The 20,650-nt window shown below is 33.9% G+C and overlaps 2 protein-coding genes across 3 annotated transcripts in view; one reads left to right on the top strand and one right to left on the bottom strand.

Moving 5' to 3' along the window:
• The window catches only part of PSMD1 (proteasome 26S subunit, non-ATPase 1), an 84,936-nt gene that overhangs the window by 18,192 nt on the left and 46,094 nt on the right, over nt 1–20,650 (top strand). For both annotated transcript variants that reach the window (XM_025043216.1, XM_006906641.3), the window contains 4 exons: nt 207–318; nt 1,042–1,238; nt 2,159–2,254; nt 3,317–3,381. In XM_025043216.1, the coding sequence (XP_024898984.1) occupies nt 207–318; nt 1,042–1,238; nt 2,159–2,254; nt 3,317–3,381 (470 nt within the window). The remainder of the gene's footprint in view (nt 1–206; nt 319–1,041; nt 1,239–2,158; nt 2,255–3,316; nt 3,382–20,650) is intronic.
• HTR2B (5-hydroxytryptamine receptor 2B) lies at nt 7,643–19,669 on the bottom strand. The gene is made up of 3 exons (XM_006906639.2): nt 17,947–19,669; nt 11,269–11,469; nt 7,643–8,794 (listed from the first exon to the last, which is right to left on the bottom strand). The coding sequence occupies exons 1-3, from the start codon at nt 18,467–18,469 to the stop codon at nt 7,902–7,904; spliced, it is 1,617 nt and encodes a 538-aa protein (XP_006906701.2). The 5' UTR covers nt 18,470–19,669; the 3' UTR covers nt 7,643–7,901.

Genomic DNA, 20,650 nt, shown 5'->3' with positions numbered 1-20,650 from the left:
TATTCTTTGGCATTAGCAAGCACCATTCTTTTGACACTGAAATTGCTAAGGTTACCACTGGCCTTCTGAATATCAAATTCTTTGCTCATTCGCACTAGGCCAACTGCTCTATATGTTTAATATCAAAATATATTTTGTAATTAGAATAAAAGCTTGGATTTTAAGTACAGCCTACCAAATCAGTGGAGCCCATGCTTTTCCCCTAGATTGTTCGACATGGTGGCAGTCTAGGCCTTGGTTTGGCTGCTATGGGGACCGCACGCCAGGATGTGTATGATTTGCTAAAAACAAACCTTTATCAGGATGATGCTGTGACAGGTAAGTGATTCTTTCTACAGGCAACAAATTTTAGGGTTAATTAATGTAACCGTAATGCTTATTTTCTACCTATTATAGCCTCTTAAAAACCTAATGGCTTTCTCTACTTGAAGAGAGGGTGGATTTTTTTCCCATTTGTAAAACTCATTAAAATATGTTTTGTAATAAATAGGCTTTTAAAAATTGTATATCCTTGTGTGTGTCTGTATAATTGACGTTTGCAAATAGAAATTTATTAGCGTGATCTACTTGTATCTTAGGGTTATCTATACTGTGGTAATAATGTAGAAAAAAATGTCATAATATCTCATTTGAAATCACTGTAGAATTTGATGCTGCCTTTAGTCAAGATTTAAAAGGAAAGTACCTATAAATATAGGGATGTATTTCCACATTAAAAAAAAAACCTCCTTTTTGCCAGATAGTTTGAAAAAAATGCTATAAGAAGCTGATGATTATTTTGATAGTCTATGTTAATAGGTGCCACTTCCAATAGGACAGATTTTATTGACTTTACATGCTATTTATTTATTTATTTATTTAATATTATGATGATATTGACTAATGAAATCCAGTAAGTTTCAAGTGTACAATTCAGCAGTAAGTCATATATATTTTGCATTGTATGTTCACCACCCGTAGTTAGATTTCTTTCTGTCACCACATATTTGACCCCTTTTGCGACTTTACATACTCTTTAATGTTTTACTTTTTACTCACTAGGGGAAGCAGCTGGCCTGGCCCTAGGTTTGGTTATGTTGGGCTCTAAAAATGCCCAAGCTATCGAGGACATGGTCGGCTACGCACAAGAGACTCAGCATGAGAAGATTCTTCGCGGTCTCGCAGTCGGCATTGCATTAGTCATGTACGGAAGGATGGAAGAGGCTGATGCTCTCATTGAATCTCTGTGCCGTGATAAGGTGAATTTATCTTCTCTCTGCACTCCCTCACCTTGCTGTTATTGCCACCATTTACAGAAACACTTACCTTCACTGAAAACTATCTCTGTGTCCTGAACACCTAGCTACATTTGTTGACAAAATTCACAAGATGTATAAAGCCTAATGGACTTTAAAAAAAAAAACTGATTAGAAGAGGCGAACAGGAGTAATTTGAGGATTTTAAATTGAACGAAGACTTCAGTGATTTTCAGATAAGAGGTCAAGAAAAGTTCTTCAGAAATTTGCAAGTTGATTTTTTAGAAATAATGTTTTTGGAATGATTTCATATCCATTTGAAAAGATAAAGTTTACTTTGTTTTTTCATACTTAACTTGAGTGAGTTTTTTTTCCATTGCCTTTTGTTTTGTTTTTACAATAGTATTGGTTATGATAGGTAGTCGGTAATATCGTCCTCTACGTTCTGATGAAAAGAACCACTGCTATAGTTTATTGATAAAACTATAAATTATTTTGCTCAAATATCAGACTCCATGTCTCTTCCACTCAGAGCTTAGTGCACTAGATCTAAATGATAAGGTAAAAAAACAAGTTAGAATGTGGAATTAGAAATGAGCTTCTCTGTTGTCCATTTGACAAATGGAAGTTGAGTGTCACAAGGCGATACGTATTGGTATTGAATTTGAGTTTATACTTCCTAGACAGTGTGAAGCAGGAAAGGCATGTTGCACAAAATATTGAGAATTACAAGCAATTAACTCCTCCCTTATTAGCGTCTTTTATTTCCCCATTCATTTAGAAAATATAACCACAAAAGAGTTCTTGAGTTCATTATTTCCTAAAACAAACTTTCCTAATGTATGCTCCTATGCTTGTTAGACTGTAAAAGTTAGTTTTTGCCATGATAAGCCAATGATTGATGTTGAGTTATTCTTTCTTAGGATCCAATTCTTCGAAGGTCTGGAATGTATACTGTAGCCATGGCTTATTGTGGTTCAGGTAACAACAAAGCTATTCGACGCCTGCTACATGTTGCTGTAAGTACTCCGACCTTTCTTGGGGATGGGCTGGAAGGGCAAGTTTGCAGGTGGACCCTAAGTGTCTAGGTGGGTGCAGCACTCACACCACGTGACCACCACCAGTGGTCTTGGGTTTGGATTCTCATTCACAGGACACAATCAGCCATAACCTAGCACCAGATTCACTCAGTTTTTCAGAAGGATTTAGGACAGGACAACAGTATGTCAGTATGAATGAAAGTCCTTAGTCATTCAGATGTGACTTCTGAACCTCTACTCCAAGGAGCACCCTCATTGTAAGGGACAAGACTACATGAGTGTGTGCAGCCGCCCTGGGATTGGGTAATCTAATTAACAATAGGAACCACTTCTTTGTACAGCCTGTGAACTTAACTTTCAGGTACCCCCCACCCCCACCCCAAGGGACATACTCTATTCCAAGAGACACATTGCACAGGAAAGTCAATGCCCATGTTTTCCAACAGGCTTTTTCCACTTATTGTCCTAATCCCGATATAGCTACCAACGATAAATAACGTTGCCTGGTAACACAGCAGGCATTCCATATATGTCTTAACTCATTAGGTTTCCACTGTTACGGTGCTGGGGAAAGGTAAACCCAAAGTCATCTTTTCTTGCAGAAAGGGTTTAAAACCATCATTAACTCCTCCTTCCCAAAGATGTTCACATCCCACAGTATTTATTAGTAGTTTATCCTTTATCAGTGCATTATGTGGTACCTTCTAAATGTCTGTATTTTGCTTGAACTTAGGACATAATGTTTTTCAAAAATAACATTGAAGGAATGGTTAGATTTTCAGTGTAGCCCACAACAGCTATAATGCAACAGAAATAGTCTTTAAAAGTAGCCTTGAATCTTAAACATTACCAAGTTGGAAAGGTTTCTAAGCCCTGAAATGAAGAAATTCTCAGATGAGTTCTTCTAAATTGGAGAAAGACATTCTAATAAAGGTATAACATATTAATGAGGTTTAATTTGCATTTGAATGATTTAGGCCTCATATCAGTGTAGCAATGGAGTGCGGGTATAATGTAATCATCCTTTAAATTTTTTCCTAGGTAAGCGATGTTAATGATGATGTCAGGAGGGCAGCTGTAGAATCACTTGGGTTCATTCTATTCAGGTAATAATTTCTAACTTCTGATTCTATTTATATTCTATTTTTTTACAGTCATTAACTAAACAAACTAAAATATATGAGGGATATAGCTAAGTCCAGAGTGAGGACCATTTAACGATTAGATTAATACTGTGCAATTGAAAAAGAAACATACATGTCTTGAGATTATGAGAACCTATTTGAGAAGCAGTAAAATAACTTAATTATTATTTATCTTTGTTTTTTCATACCATTTCTGCTTATTCACTTAATTTTTAAAATCCAAGTAATATCTTCAGTGTTCCTCTTTCCATGTATAGTGGAAATTCAAATGGGATGCTGTCTGTTACCCAGATTTATGGAGTTCTTGAAGACATGTCTTGAGATTATGAGAACCTATTTGAGAAGCAGTAAAATAACTTAATTATTATTTATCTTTGTTTTTTCATACCATTTCTGCTTATTCACTTAATTTTTAAAATCCAAGTAATATCTTCAGTGTTCCTCTTTCCATGTATAGTGGAAATTCAAATGGGATGCTGTCTGTTACCCAGATTTATAGAGTTCTTTTTCATGAGAGTACAAGGTTTGTTTAAATGAAAAAAAATGCACATTTGTAGATTTAAAAAAGCTAGTTTGGAATTGGAGATTTGGAGATGCCTTTGGCAGTATGGCATAGTTTTGATGAAAAGGTCATACTGCCTGGGTTGAATCCTGGCTCCGCGACTTATTAGCTGAGTCTTTCAGATTGTTATTTAGCCTCCTTGAGCCTCAGATTCCTCATCTGTAAAATGGCTATGATAATAATACCTACTTTTAGATTTAAAAAAGCTAGTTTGGAATTGGAGATTTGGAGATGCCTTTGGCAGTATGGCATAGTTTTGATGAAAAGGTCATACTGCCTGGGTTGAATCCTGGCTCCGCGACTTATTAGCTGAGTCTTTCAGATTGTTATTTAGCCTCCTTGAGCCTCAGATTCCTCATCTGTAAATTGGCTATGATAATAATACCTACTTGAGAAGAGTGATTTTTGACAGTAAAGTGAATTAATATCTAAAACCTTTCGGACTGTGTCCGGCATTGCTATTTGAGTGTGTGTCAGTGGACATGGTGGTGGTGGTGGTAGACACAGTAGTCCTCCAGCAGTTCTCACTTTCTGCTCAGCTCTGATCTTAACACTGTTCTGGTTTCGATTCTATTTTTGTTAGCTAAAGTAAAAAATCCTACTCATAGTCTCTTTGTTTTGTTTTTTCATTGTTAGCTATTAATTCTTCCTATTAGTGACTTTATATTTCACGTCATATAAATCAGTGGCCTAGTGTGCATATTCTGCTCCATAGGAAGTTAATGGGCTAATTGAAAACTTTTTTTTTTTCCTTTTTACCTCAACAGGGCTTTGCTCTCTAATTATCAAAATTCATTTCTACCCTTGGGTTTTCTGTAGCTCACACATATGCTAAATTCCCAGTTTCAGCAGCAGATGTCTCCCTGGAGTTGCTTTCAAGCTTTGCTGAGATCTCTACCTAGATAGTCAGATCCAGCTGAATTGTTCGTGTGCTCGTTAATTCTAAGGGACCATTCTTAAAAGAAGTAGAATCTGCAAAAGACTTTAGAGATGGTTTTATCTCAAACTTATGTCACAGATGAAGAAAATTAAATGTGATCAGATTGTCTCAGGAGCTGCAGTTAAAACCAAGTTCTCTACATTTTAGATTAGTACCGTTTTCCTGGAGTGAGAATTTTGAAAGGTGAAAGAAACTTAGAAATTAACCAATAGTCTCATCTTTTTAAAAGAGAAAATTGAATTCCAAAATGGTTAATAAAATTTCCTATTGTCGCAGAGCTAAATGATGGAACTGAAATTTCAGAACAGTTCTCGTGACAGATCAGTGCTTTCTCCACCGTTCCCTTCCATAGAGCACTCTCTGCCCGGGTGGCTCTAATAGAACATTTTCTTCTCAGATTTCCTCATTAACTTTAACATTTGAAAAGTTTCTGTCCTGTCTCCTAAGAATAGTAAATGTTTTCTGATATGTCATCATTTACTATCTGAGTGTGTGTTCCATTTTATCATCCTTTTTAGATGTTGCTTTTAAAATAACTACAGACCATTGGCCTTCCTAAAACATGTCTTAATGATTTATTTCTTCATAACTTTTTTAACATCTTTTTAAGTGTACTTATTGGACACGAATACTGCAAACATATCAGTAAACATGTATTTGTACTTCAGCAACTAATGTGAAATTGTCTTTGTGGGAAATTATATTATCTTTATTATCCAGGGAGATAATCCAGGGAGTTGTAGTATTTTCACTGTTTTTCTCCTGATACTTGTGGATTATTTGTTCATTATGTGTATGATAAAAATAGAAAATTAAACAGAAAAGCATTCTTGCCTGGTTGAAGTGAACCTAGTGTATTTTCGATCTAATACATAGGTAATTATTGGGCTCATTGTTATCAGTCTAATCAGCAGATTTTAGTGTAACATTTCTTTCTACAATACTGTGCTTGACATCGAAACTCAATTAGAATTTATCAGAATCTAAATTATTTTAACTTGACATTGGAAAGAGAAATAAAGTTAAAAGAAGCATTGGTCTTTACATACTTTTGAAATAACATTGCTATAATGGTGAGCAAGTTGATCTGATATAAACTTTTCTTAAAATTAGACAATCTTGGAGATTCTTAGTTATCTTTGCTATATGAATTAAGCTGTTACAGTATGAAACTAAGCAAAGAAATTTTTTTTCAGAAATTGAAGCTAAATAGTTTAAAGGTTTTATAGTTAATTTTGTAAGTGCGCATTTGTTTAAGCACATACACAGATTCGGGGTATAGAGCATGTGGGAAGGTAGTCCTTCTAGATTGTCTAGGGGTAGAACTTTGGCAGTGTGATTGCCATTTCTAGTATTTAGATTTCCTGAACAATTATATATATGTCTTCAGATACATGAAGTTTGGGATACTGTTAGAGTGATACCTGGACTTAATCTCATGTGACTTGGCAACAATATAAATATTAACGTATGCCAAACCTATCATATTAGAAATAGGAACCGAAATAGAGAATTTTTTTTTCTTTCTTTTTTAGGAACCTAAATTATTTTGCCTCTTATGTGAGATAGCCCACCTCAGTGCTGCTGGAAAATCTTAGACTAGTGGGGGGAAATGCCTAAAGCTTGGGTGATTTAGAAATTAAAGTTGTACGGTAAGGTAAGCTCTTTCTGGCAGATGGCATAGAGCCTATAAGATCTATGTATTAGAACCATGTTCTAGAAAAAGATTCTGCATTTGGCAAATATGTACCTGGTTCACTTAGGCTGAGCTTCTCATAGCCAACATGTTTCTTAAAGTAATTTTCTTAAGCTGAGTTGTGTGGAGGACAGCAATAGAGCAGTAGGTTGAAACATCAGAATGAGTCAGTCCGAAAAGGAAAAGCTAAGATATTGCCTGTCTTTACTGCAGATCCCCTCAGCCTAAATTTGTTCACTATTTATGGAAGTAGAATAAAAATAAAATATCAAAAGTAAGTAGAGTTGTCCACCATTTAAAAAGTACCGACATGTACTCACCCTCATTAGAACCCTATGAAGTGCAGATGAGGAAACTGAAGCTCAGAGAAATTTAGTGTCAGGTAGTTATTAAGTGACACAGATTGAATTTATTCCCAGATCTAGCACTGTGAAATGAAATAACCAAAAGGTGAATTGGAAATTTTGTGCCCAAAGTTCAGACAAGTCTTTGGGCAAGCTTGGGCAGCCATGATTTCAGTTTATGAGATCATTTACGTTTAGGTGCCTGGACTGAGGTCCCATTTCTCCAGTTAGCATGTGTTCTTTAAGGAACTTGAGATTTAGGTACCCCAAAGTGATTTCATTTGCTTTCTCCTCCTTCTCCAGTACACCCACCTCTGCTGAGTAGATGCCTGGTACCCACCATTTAACAAACAGCTCTAGTTTCAAGATCTTATTTTGTTTGATATCCAACTACTGTTCTCCCTACCCCTTCCATCAAGACAGTTTCTTGATCAAAGCAGTCATGATTTCATTTAAGCCAGACTGTATCTCCAGTGTGATCATTATTTTATGTACTTATTGTTAGTCCTCTGTTCCTATCACTGTTGTTCCGTGTTATACTTTTAAAGTGTCAAAGAAAAGATTAATATTTGTTTGTTTTATTCACAACATAGCTTTGCATACTATTTAGAACTGAATAGATTCATATGATGACATTGGGGGTTTTTGGGGGGGTTTGTTTTTTTTTTGGTTTTTTTTTTAAGCCTAAAGTTCATAATTTTATTTCATTTGACTACCTTAACATTTAACCACAGTGCTGGATTGTTTTAATTTGTAGCTGTACAAAATGACTTTTTTCATTGAGTAATTTTGTACAAATAAACAAAATTGGGCAATCTTAATACATAACTCTTAAAGAGATGATTTGATATGTAAGTTCTTTATATAATTCTTGATACATTTATATCTTCATCATCTTATCCATCTTTATATTAGTTAATGAAAACTGTGCCATTCCTTCTATACATAACTGACTTGCTCTTCAGTTTTGTCGCCTTCATTTTCGGTAAGAAGGAGTGTATCTAGTAGAATGATTGAAGAAGACTGCATGGTTGAACTTCGAAGCCTCATTGGGCTCTGGTATATGGCAGGATTAATCCCATTTCTCATTCCATGTTTTATGAAAAACTTAGAGTTCTCTGCCATTTGATTCCGGAAGTAGATATTACTGGAGCATTTTTGAAGAGTTTTTACTGATCTCGTGGCCCGGTAATTACAGGTGATGTATCGGCCAAATGCGTCCCTGAATGTCTTGTTGAAGAGAGTGTAGACCAGAGGATTCACCCCTGAGGAAACGTAGCCTATCCACACGAATATCTCCAGGAGCATTGTGAGAGTAGTCTGGTTGCAGGAATCACATAAAACTAAAGTTATATTTGTAATAAAAAAGGGGCACCACATCAGCAAAAAGAGGAAAAACACAATCCCTAGAACCTTGGAGGCTCTCTGTTCGTTGGAAATGGTCTGCAGTGACTTTCTTCCTACTGTAGACATTCTTCGCATAAGTATGTCATCGTTTGAGTTGGGCAGAGTTTTGTCCTTGTGAGAACCGTCCAGCATTGCCACCTTTTCAGGTGATGAGCAAAGTGTTTCATCCCTTTGGAATACTGTGGACACAGTCAGCCATGTTAGGCGTTGAGGTGGCTTGTTTTTGACCAAGTAAGCTTTCTTTTGTAAAGTATGGATGGTGAGAAAGTAGGTGACAATCATGATTGCCAGAGGTATAAAGAAGGAAGCTAGTGAGCCAAAGAACATGAAATTGCCAAAACGTTCCTTGGTCAGCCCACAAGTGACGTTATTTGAGTTTCCCACGTCAGTTCTTATCCCTTTAATAGGGACTGGAACAGCAATGCCTAAGGAGGAGGAAACAGGATAAACTGAGTTAATTTTATGACCTTCGACTCTTAGATTAGGTCCTTTCAGAGTTCATTTTAGTGACTTTATGTGGTTAGTATATTGTAATTCCTTGTACCCACAATGCAGAATCTGTCATAGCACTTAATCAATGGAAGTAATATTTGGCAAAATAGAGCATAATTAGGCATACCTGCTGTTTTTAAACAGCGATCGGTTAGTGATTTCAGGTTCATAATTAAGACTTCCCTGAAGCTGTAGTACATTCATGAAATGGCAGAGCGTGTCTTCATTTATTCTCCATTTCTCATAATCTGTTTTTGTGTGTTGATCTACCCCAGGTTAAGGAAAAGGAATTCATAAGAGAATCTGCTCTGTCTTTATATCCAGTATAGGTGATCTAAGAGACTTCAGAGTACATTTGTGCAATATCTTAATTCTGAGTAGATAGCTATTATCTTTGAGGTTACACAGTTTCATTTGACAGTTTTATCTTTTGATGTTTATGAATGTTTTTTAATCTTTTCCTTCTTAGGGAAAACCAAGAGGTTCATTTTAATGCTATTTACAATTTTGAGAGCATGTGAATCATGAAATATATTTTCAAGATTGAGTTCCTCATACTAACTTTCTAATATTTTAAATACCATGAAGTAAATATTTAAATATGATCTTGCTTAGTGAAGTAGCTTACTAGGAAGATAAGTAACACAAAAGTTAGCCTGAATCCTTTCCCTTTGAAATAGCAGATATTTAAAAATAAGTCTGAGTTAATCTTTAGAAATTTCTAGAATCCTTGTGTTGTTTTATGAATCTAAAAGTACTTCGTTATCTGCACAGCCTTTTTATGGTAGCTCAAGAGCCCTTGGTGAGAATGTTTTCCTCAGACTCTTTGTAGTGGAGGCCACTGCTTTTCCTGCTTTTCCCCAGAAACACCACCAGAAAGAGGATTCTGTACACTTCCTGTTCTACACTAGGGGTCAGCAAACAACAACTTGAGGGCTAAATCTGGCCTGCCTTCTGTTTTTGTAAATAAAATTTTACTGGAACACAGCCATACTCATGTGTTAGCGTATTCTCAATGGTTGCTTTTGTTGTACTGCAGAGTTGAGTAGTCGTGACAGAAACCATACAGAGCCTGCAATCCCAAAATATTTACCATCTTGCCCTTTACGGAAAAAGTTGGCTGACTCCTGCTCTACCCTCTTACTTCCAGATAATCATTCCATTGTTCTTTCCCCCAAAACACTTCCCCTGTTAAAATCTATTTAATCTGCTTATACCATTTGCCAGCCTCCAGGCTCTTTGCCCGTGTTGCTTAGTAGCGCCTTGCTATCGTCTTCCCTCCATTGCTCCATTGCTGTCATCCTACTGATGACCCTTCTGACACCTTAACTTTATATTTCTTTAACTCCTCGACTCTATTATTATATGTACTCCTGAAGCCATCCATAGTAAATTCACTTAAAACTATCCTCTGTCTAAAATCATGAACTCTGATATTTCCCTTTCTTGTCCTGCTACTACTCTTCATTTCTATAGAACTTCTCTTTACTGTTATTTTGACCTCTAGTCCATTTGTCTCTGTTTTCACGTTCCATTAACTCCATCAAGGCTCATATTACCTTCTCAACCAGCTGTTGGTCAGTAACATTTCAGTTTTCACTGCTATTTTTGTATGAATCTCTTATAAGTTAATATCAGAAAAACAAACAGATTCACAACAAACAGTTGTGAATCACAACAGTTGTTGTGAATCTGTTTGTTTTTCTGATATTAACTTATAAGAGATTCGAGTTATTTATGCTCTACTTCATGCTAAGATACCGTATTATAGCAGCTGTCTGCATATTAAAGATAGGCCCAGGGTCATAAAACAGTTTAGAAGAAATATGATTTCTTTCTCTAAATCATTTCTGAACATCATTTACATCTCTCTTAAAACTTCTAATTAAACATTTTGATAACACTTAAGCACTTATTACCTTTAGTATGAAGACATATTTGCTTCCAAGATGAATTTATGATCTTTGATACCTGCATACAAAATGTTTGGGGTTTTTTTTTCTTTTCTTTTCTTATTTATCTTCTTAGATGTTAATTATGATGCATTTCTTTTTTTATTATTTTAATATTATTTCGGGATTCTGTGTGTTACCCAGACCATAATGGTCTGTTGATCAGTACGAAAACTGTTTTCAGACTTAGTCTTCATGCATATTAAAATCAAAGTAGAAAGATATCAGTACACACTATGAAGATGGTTCTTTCTGCTTTTTCACACTTTTTACTGGTAGTATGGTTTAGAAGCTATACGATGAAAGTAATGGCATAAGGAGCTTGTGTTGGTTTATCAGGAAACTGCCTTGACCTCTTGTGCTGAGTTTCATGGCCTACCAGGCCTGGAATTCTCCTGGCCAAGTGGAACCAAAGGCTGTATACACCACCCCACACCCTGATGTTCCCCACATACCTATTGAAATTAACCACACCACTGTAATCTTGATGAATGCTGTAGCTCGTGAATTACATTGATTGGCCTGGATTGGCTTTTTGATGGCTATGTAACGATCCACTGAAATGGCGCAGAGATGCATAATGGATGCAGTAGAAAAAAGAACATCAAGAAATAACCAGGCAGGGCATAGAACAAGTGGGAGGGGCCACATAGCTTCTGAAAGAAAGAAAAACAAAACAGAAACATAACTTCTGCAAAATGGCAACCTTCAATCTGCAGTTTCTCTTTAAAGTGATACATATTTTTTAACCTTTTTGTTATTCATCTAAAATGTTAAGACTTAACCTCCACAAGCTAATGCTTAACTTCAGATAATGGAATCAATAATATTAAATATATTTCCGTAAGTGATATCTTTTAAATACATTTTCTGCTTTGTATATTGACTACAACCCTTTTTCCAAGTCAGCAGCAGTTTAGCATTATTTTGGCCTATGCCCATTTGTTCCTCTTGTGATCTTTTAAAATTTTACACAGTGTTGCACCTAGAACTTAACCTTGCTATTCAAATAAATTTTATTTTTCAGCTGCTTTTGTGTAAGAAGAAAACATTTTACCGTATGGAGGAAGCGATTTAATGTGCAAAAGGAGTATTAGAACAGGAATCTCAGTGAGGCCAGGGATTTGGTATAAACCTTGTTTATAGCAAACTCTCATTTGGTGGAATGATTTGAGGATATTTTGTGGGGTTTTTTTGTTTGTATTTTTTTTGACAGAAATAGTTTTTGAATATAGTTTGTAAGCAAAAGGAATGGCTTCAGATTATCCTGAGGAAAAGAGGATTATTATCCTTCCATATAATAATAAACGAAGTATAATAAACGATACAGACCTTTGGTTCAAAAAGAAAACCTCTGGATTAGACATAGTACTTAACTTATTCAATTAGATTCAGGTAATCTAAGAGTTTATACAATTTAAAAACAGTTCTAAACATTCTCAGTTTACAAAGGGACTTTTCCTAGTCCAAGTACTTTTATTCTAAAATTATCTTTTCAGTTCATATTAATTTGATAGGCTCAAGGTCAGAAAAGTTTCTTACTATTGAGAATAACTGTAAAAGGTTAAGTTGGTATGGTGAGATAGATTAACTATTCGAAAACTTTATATGTTGTTTTTATTAGAAGTTTCACTCTTTTAAGCATTTATTTCCAAAAGAACTTAATATATTATTTAAAATGGAAGTTACAGATTTACATTTTAAAAAAGTATATCTAAGAGGTAGTCTAAGGGAAATAAGTTATCATATACTTGAACTAAATTAATTCTGCTATTCTGGGGCTCTAAATTTAACCTTTTAAAAAGCTACTAGAGAAGCGAGAAAACATTAAAATTATATAGCATTTGTTGTCCTACAAAAAGAAAGCACACAAAATTTCTCTGAAAAACAAATCCCATTTTCTACCTCTTTCTTCCACCCAGTTCCAAATTCAAAGAAGAATTTAATTTCAATAAGATTTGAATAATGGCATTTCTAAGGACACCTGCACTAATTACAGATTAATCATTATAGAAGCAAAACAAGGCTTAGATGAGTCTGGATCATAGACAGTTTATTATTTACCTTAAAGTATTAGTAGCACAATTTTTTTCTGTTTAAAATGAAGACTTATGTGCTTTAAATACATCTATACATAACGAGTGGTAGAATTGCCATTCAGTTAACGTAAGTTTCTGTTTGTCTCCCAGACAAGGTTCAGCAATTTCATGCATAGGCCTAAGCCTGATATCTTCTTCAGATAAGAGGTCTGGCAATCCTCCAAAGAATTCATACATATATTGATTAAGACCCAGTTATTCTGTATCATGTATTATGAAATAGAACTTTAAAAATTGTTGGGTTCTGCCTTTGTAATAGAGAAAATTTTATGGCCGTCTTGTTAGCATTATTTAAGATATAAATGTTGGCTGTTTGTCAAACTTAACATTTTCGATTGGAATAATTTCTCATTTCATTTGAGAAAGAGTAATAGAGACTAAGAGTGTGAATTCTAGAGTCAGTTCTCTTGGGTTCAGATTATGTCTCTGCCATTTATTTTTATGTCCTTTTATAAAATGGTGATGATAATACTATTTTTATAGGGTTGCTTTGAAGAGTAAATGCAATAATACATATAAAGTTTTTAAACTATCTCTTGCATGGAGAAAGCACTCATAAATGTACTGGTATTGTTTAACAGAAACTAGCCAACTAGCTTAACTGTTAAACATTCTTCCTTAGAAACAATAAGCCATATCACCAGTATAAAATCAGTGTGTTTATCTTCCTGCCTGCTATAGCAAGCGTGCCTGCATGCAGTTGACCTTAAAGCTGTACTTCAAGAAGGGCTTGAAAACATGTTTAACTTTTAATTTGTCTTGAAAGTATGCCTTTTACTAAAGGTGAATTTTAACTATTCTTTTTATATACATATACGAGAGTTCTGGTGTAGCATCCATTTATATATATAAATGTCAAATAAACATTAATAACCCATAGGCATTGCCATGCCTGTTTTTTTGTTTTGTTTTGTTTGCTTTGTAACTGGTATAAAACCCTGATTTTTTTAACCAGAAACTGTTTTTTAACAAGAAACCAGAATTGTTTCTTGATGAGATAGACTCATTTTATTTTGAAACCTGTTTACCCTTTGGGCAGATTTTTAGCTTGGAAAGCTGTGTTATGTCATTGGTTCAGAAAAAAGTTGACAATCTATAAATCTGGGCCATAAGCAAGTTTCCTTTTGAGGATTTAAAAGGCTGCATTTTTAAAGCAATTCTTTGAAGGCTGTGCCTATAGCGTTTACTGAGGTAAGTGGTTCATGAGTGGGTGGGTACAGGACAAATCCTAAGTAGACTTGATGTTTAAAAAGGACATGGTTTTCAAGTACACATTTTTTTAATCTCAGAAATTTTTCTCTCTTTGCTTTCCAGAAAAGAGAGACAGAGACCAGTGCTTAAATGTTTATTATGAAGCTTCTGGGGGTTTTTTTGTTGTTTTTCCATTACATTTGAGAATGTGAACTATTGTGGGGTTAGATGTCTGATGTGATAGTGTTTTAAATGATTCAAGTGATTTAATACTTATAAAAATTTTTCTTTGGTCTTTAAAATTTCCACTTTCCAAAAAGAAGTGCCTTTAATTGCTTCGCTCCTTAATTTAAGAATTGGGTAGATGAGCATTTTATTGTACAAATGATGAACCGATTTATTGTACTGCTACACATCTGTTTCATCTCTGGTCAGACTCACATCTAAACTAAGTCACATATTTTAAGTATATAAACCTTTTGCATTCTGGACTAATACCTGCCAGTTATCAGTGCCTATAATGCTCTGGGCCCTATTTGACAATTTCACAAGATACTTGCACTGTAAATTTAGCATACCCATTTCACAGACAAAGTAATCGTACTCATATGTTAAGTGACTTGCCTAAGCCAACACAGAAAAGCCAGGATTCAAAGCCTTGGTGTCTTGCTTCAAACCCATATCTTTCAGCCATTTTATAAAACCTCTTTCAACTCTACCACAGATATTCTATCAACTTATAGATCATGAGGCATGGGTTAAAATTTAAGTTATAAATAAACCAGTAATGACCAATGTTTAACTAAATGCTGTATTTTTTCCCTTTACACTTTTAATCATTTATTTAATGAGAGAAGGAAAAGTTTAGAGAAGTTCTTAAACTGTGAACTTCTTGTATTTTTTTATATTGACATGTGTTCTATTTTCCTTTTTGTCCTACTCAGGTATTTCTGATGTAGGCATTTTCAAGACTTATGTTATAAGCTACTAATTTGTGATTATGGATTTTAGGAATTGTAGGCAAGACAGTAAAAAATTAGAACTGTAAAGTAAAGGTTAAGTATAGTGGTCCCAGAAAAGAAATGACAGAAAAGCTGACATAGCACAACTCATTTGAAAGACCATGTTCTGCCAGGAACCATAATCGTCATAAAATAGAAATTCAAACAATATATTATCAAATATTATAGAAATCATTGGTGGAATAAAGTATTTCTCAGTATAAGAGCTACTTTTTAAAATTCACTGCTTTCTTTTTTTAACTTAATTTTAATAGAATATTAGTACAAAATCTCTGTGTTACTTTCAGCAAATTTCCCTGAGATAAATCATTATTCCTCGCTCATAATGGTCGTTAACTTTTTATGTTTATAGAACTAGGGACACTTGTTTGTACAGACTTCAGGAGTTCCGAAGATTATCTCTATATTGAGAGAAAAATATATAAAATCTATCCTTGCCTTTTAAAGTTATCAGACATTCTTGTAAATGCATTATTTTAAGAAGTATATGTCAACATGCAAAGGTTGTCAAGAAAACTTAGTATTTGAAGCCAGGTCCCCATTTATAATATATGCAATTCGCAACTTGTGATCGTATCTTTTTGAAGCTTTTTAGAGGACAACATGCATTTTTTCATATACTTTCTCATAGAAATACAATAATATTTTCAATAATGAATTAATGGCAATAACATTTTAAATATTAGTTAAGTTCCCAGGTTAGTTCATTTTTTAAAAATCTACTAACCCCACTCTGCAGTTTAATTACTGATAGTATAAATGTTTGCGGCTATGAAAGATTTTATTTTGTAATTAAAAATTAACAGACATTTGAAAAAATGAAATGCAGTTAAAAATTCACATCATAATTAGGACATAAAAAATTAGAAAGACATACCACATATTTTATGTTAAAATATGTTGGGTTTCCTGCTAACTTTTATTGCTAAGAATATCTTGGGCCCCAAAACTTTAAATAATGTAGACTTAGTTTTTAGTTGCTGGATACCTGTTCCTACTATTTTCTTGTGGAATCCATGGAATTATGTTTCTTAACCCGTTTTTGTGTTTTGTTGGTCACCTCGCTTTAATCCTGCCTTTTAAGATCCTTTAACTATTTAGCTGATAATTTAATATCTACTGCATATATGTTACATATAGTAGATGTTTGATATTTATGGACTTTTGAATTTTAAAGTTAAAATTCACTTCTACATAACTCAGTCTTATTTATTTAACATATTTTATGGTAGTATGAGTGAACATTTTAATGTTTTCTGTATGTCTATTGTAGTATGAAATGAGCTTTTTAATGTTTTCTGTATGCCTAGCAAAGCACATTTAAAGAAGTATGGTTTTACATGTTAAGCTACTATTGTGTGTGAAAGAGCTTAAATCAAATGCCTGCACAATCTTTACTAAATACGCATAAGTGTTCCTATATAATCCTCACTTTATTTCTTTAAACTTTATTCAGAATTAAGATTAGGTTCTCCTTTAAGATTTCTTATTTTTGGTTATGAGAAGCACTAGATTATTCAAAAGATTATAAATTTTTAAAAGGGAGAATAGATAGAAGGTATTAATGATTAGAGTCTATTAAGGCAGTAATACCTTATTTATTACTGCTTGCTCTGCCACAGAATTTAAATGTTGATTTAGAACGGAAAATTTCAACCCATCACCATTCAGTTATATTTGGGGGATCAAGTGCTTAATTTTAGATATCTTTCTATAATTACTTATAAAAATATAACATTTCAACCTAAATATAATAGTTTGAATGGTAGTTTTTTTACCTCCTAATATGCATTCTGGTTAAATAAATTTTACTTCTAGTAACCATAGTATTTTTATCTTCACCATGTAAACATAATTCGAAGAAACTCTGCTATAAATAATCATTTTTCTTAAGCATTTAATGAATGGAATATCAGTTATGCCAAGCATCAAATAAGTTAAATATCTTCTTCATGCTCCTGTCCTCTTAGGAGCCCTCATAAGTCATCAGCAGATTTATTTGTGTTTACTCTTTCTGTAACTAAGATGTATGCATGGAACAGAAACCACTTACATCATTTTAATATCTTTTTTATTAGAACAAACTAAAATTTCTATTTCAAACTATATTTTTTATTGTAATAACTCAGGTATTGGTGACTTACTTTAATAACTACAGGTCTGATTCCTCTTACGTATTTCAAGGACACGGGTGGTCAGAAATCGTGAAAATTAAACAGATGGATCATCTCTTGGGATGCTCTGAGCCAGACCATTTCCTTCAGCAACTAAACATAATTTTTTCTTAAAATGACACATGTGTAAGAATTGGGTTTAAGCTGAAAGTACACAAACTATAAAGGGCTAAAACAAGAATTTTTAGAACAATTCCAATTTAAAATTGGGGTTTAGTGATTTAAATTGCAATTTAGTGATTCAAAGACCTTATCATTAATAATTTTCCTAGCACATAACTGTTACAGAAGTATCCTAGCTATTGCTTTGTCAAAAGAAAATATTAATGGGAAAGTTAAAATATAGGTCTGTTCTTCACTATATTTTTAGGTAATGTATACAGAATCTATGAATATTGCTAACTTGGATGACTTTTTAAATTATTTTATTAGATGGCTGAGAAGGAAATAGAATTGTTTCTACGAAATTATATTTTTGCTCTTTAAAACTAACTATAAACCATAGAAAATGATGAAAAATGAACTCTCTACTCACTGTGTGTTTAAATAGTCCAGGTCCATCTTTAAAGATTAAACGAGGATTCATTTCTCTGGTAGTATATCATAGTTCTGTGATTTGATGGCAGGGAACAAAGTGAAATACTTACCAAACATTATTGTCAAGAGGGCAATCGGCATCACAAACAATCCAACCAGCAAATCGGCCACTGCCAGGGACATTAGAAAATAATTGGTAGCATACTGCAGCTTTTTCTCCAGTGAAACAGCTAGAATAACAAGGATGTTTCCACCAATTGTGGGTATTATCACCATGAGTATCAGAAGAGCTGCCCAGCGCGGTTTATTCCCCTGTTCCTCGCCAGTCTGTTTCATTTCCTCTCGTATCGATCCTGTCTGTAATCCAGACCAGTTAGAAGAGATTAAGTGATCAAATGAGCTCTGCAAAGTGTGCTCAGGAATTGTGCTTTGTTCGGATACTCTATAGGAGAAAGCCATTCGCCGTTTTTCAGTGATTTGATCCGATTCTGGACATTGGTCAGCATGATCAGTAGCTAAGTTGGTCATCTGCTTTTTTAAGGCATTGTACCCATGCCAAATACTCAAAGCCAAAGTTGACTCTTTCCTTTTAAAAAAAGTCTCAGGTTCTCTGAAATGAGAGCGTACATGCATCTGTCCATGTCTGTAGGTAAGGACCAGTGTTGTATATTCTGCAGAGGCTCAGATTTCAGATGATTAGCGAAAGAATCCAATAGCTGTAAAAAAGGACTATTTTATTAGTTTCTCTTTTTTTTTATAGTGGTAGAGTTGTGTCTGAATTTGAATGCCAGAGAATTCCCCTTGATATGAAATACGTGGATTGCATTGTTTTATTTATTTTCAAAAAACAATTTAAAAAAACAATTGAAATTAGTAGTCTCTCTTTTCTCAATGGATTTCTTCTGCCTTTGTGACAGTGCAGCCAGTTCCCACAAACATATTCCTGATATATCTCAATTAATGAAACAGACACATTAATTTTTTCAGTGATTATAATAAAAAGCGAGGTGTTTTTTGGCCCTTGAATATCTTTTTACCTTTACTTTAGAATATGTACAGAGGACTAGAAACATCAAAGTGCTAAATAGTTCTGCATAGGACTTTTTAGTACACACTGGCCACACACCTAGAAACACTCCCAGCCCACCTAAGATCTGAACAAATGGTTTACCAGCTAGCAACCCTTATTTGTAGTTGTGTTTTGTTTGACGAGGTTTATCTTATAGGATGCTATTGCTTTGTCAAAAGAAAATATCCATTATAGGATGCCTTTAGTATGAAAGAAGGAAAAAAAAATAGGTATTACTAGGATCCAAATAATTGTTTTTAGTAAAAAGCATGTTTCTACAACAGATATTTCCAAATTTATCACTATATGCCGGATGTGAACCAGTTTTTTGTTTGTGTATCAATTTTTTTTCTTTAACTTTCTCAGTTTCCTTGGGAAGGAGGGGTCTCTAAGAGGAAGATTAAACCATTTATTCATAAACTCTATAAATCCCGTATTAAAAATTTCCCCTTTAACATTGGTAAATTTTTCATTTTGGTTTTTTCAAACCACTGAATAGAAATGAAAGATTATGATAGCAGAGTTTTTGAAGAAAGAAAAAATACCTTTAGATTAACTATTTATTTGTTAAATACTTACCTCTTATTTGCTTGTTTCCCTTATCTGCTTAGTAGTCCTGCTTGCTGCTGTGACTGAAGTCCTCTTCCCATTGACTTATTCTGAGCCTCCAGCACTGGCACTTGAAAGTAATGAAACTAATTTGTTGTGTAGCTGTAAGCATGCCAAGGAGGTTATTTCCTCTTTGATACATTCATTTTTAGAGTGTAGCGTCATTCATCGTAATTCATAAAACCACTAGTGAAATACGTTCAACCAGTTCGTGACCCTTATTCAAGTTATAGTCTTAAGAGCTCTCTTTAACACCGGGGGGATTGTAATGAACTCTCTGTCCTTTTAGCTTAAAGTAGTTTTGTTTTGAATTCACCCTGAGTTGTTTTACCCATTTGAGAAAAAATAAGACACAGTCTAGAGATTTTAGAGCTTTCATTCTGTGAAGATTCTGCCCTGTGAGCCTTATAGGGATTTTCAGAGTTCTAATATTTAGCAGTGAAACAAGATTCTTATCTGGCTTTTGTGCCTTTGCTGTGGAACATAATTAATTCGCTCTGGTTGCAGCCTTATATAGAAGAGCACAGAACGGTCTGAATTCTGCATGTATACATAGGTTTTAGCAGAAATTTTTTCATTGCTCATTTTTAAACAGATGGCCCCTGAATTTAAGAGTTGGTTCGTTGGCATTTTTTTTTCACGGGTTTATTGGAGAAAGTATGTGATATGTAATGAAAATATATTTCTGCCTTATTTTAGAAAATTGGTATAAAAATCTTAAAAGCTATGTTATCTAAGTTTTCTCTAAACTGTTAGAGTAGCTTAGTACTAGAACTTAAGCATTCTCACGGTTTCCTTTTTAAAAGCTCACCATAGATCACTCATATATTGAAATTATTTAATTACTTCTAGGTCACCAGTAGCAGTTGTACCCTTTTTCTGTTTCAAATTTATATTTCTTAGCTTGTGTGAAAATGATTGGAAAATATTTGGTTCATTTCAGTTCTGCTGAGCACTTCAGATATTATTCAGCATTTTAACTCAAAATTCAATATTTTAGAAAAAATATTTGCTAAGAATTTTGGGTGAAAACAAATAAAATAATACTCAACAACCAGATGGATTTTAATGTGCCAGAATTTCTCTTTAAAATATGGAAATATTTATAAATATTGCTTATTATGATATCAGAATTT

Source organism: Pteropus alecto, unplaced genomic scaffold (assembly GCF_000325575.1).
Source record: "Pteropus alecto unplaced genomic scaffold, ASM32557v1 scaffold110, whole genome shotgun sequence".
Taxonomy (NCBI): Eukaryota; Metazoa; Chordata; class Mammalia; order Chiroptera; family Pteropodidae; genus Pteropus; species Pteropus alecto.
Note: the sequence above shows the minus strand (reverse complement) of the source record. Positions and strands in the feature narration are given on the sequence as shown.

Coding starts and splice junctions, on each gene's coding strand:
- HTR2B (XM_006906639.2), bottom strand. CDS start 18,469: ATGCATGTACGCTCTCATTTCAGAGAACCTGAGACTTTTTTTAAAAGG. Junction 11,470..17,946: donor CCTCTTGACAATAATGTTTG/GTAAGTATTTCA, acceptor TCTTTCTTTCAG/AAGCTATGTGGCCCCTCCCA. Junction 8,795..11,268: donor GGTGTGGTTAATTTCAATAG/GTATGTGGGGAA, acceptor CCTCCTCCTTAG/GCATTGCTGTTCCAGTCCCT.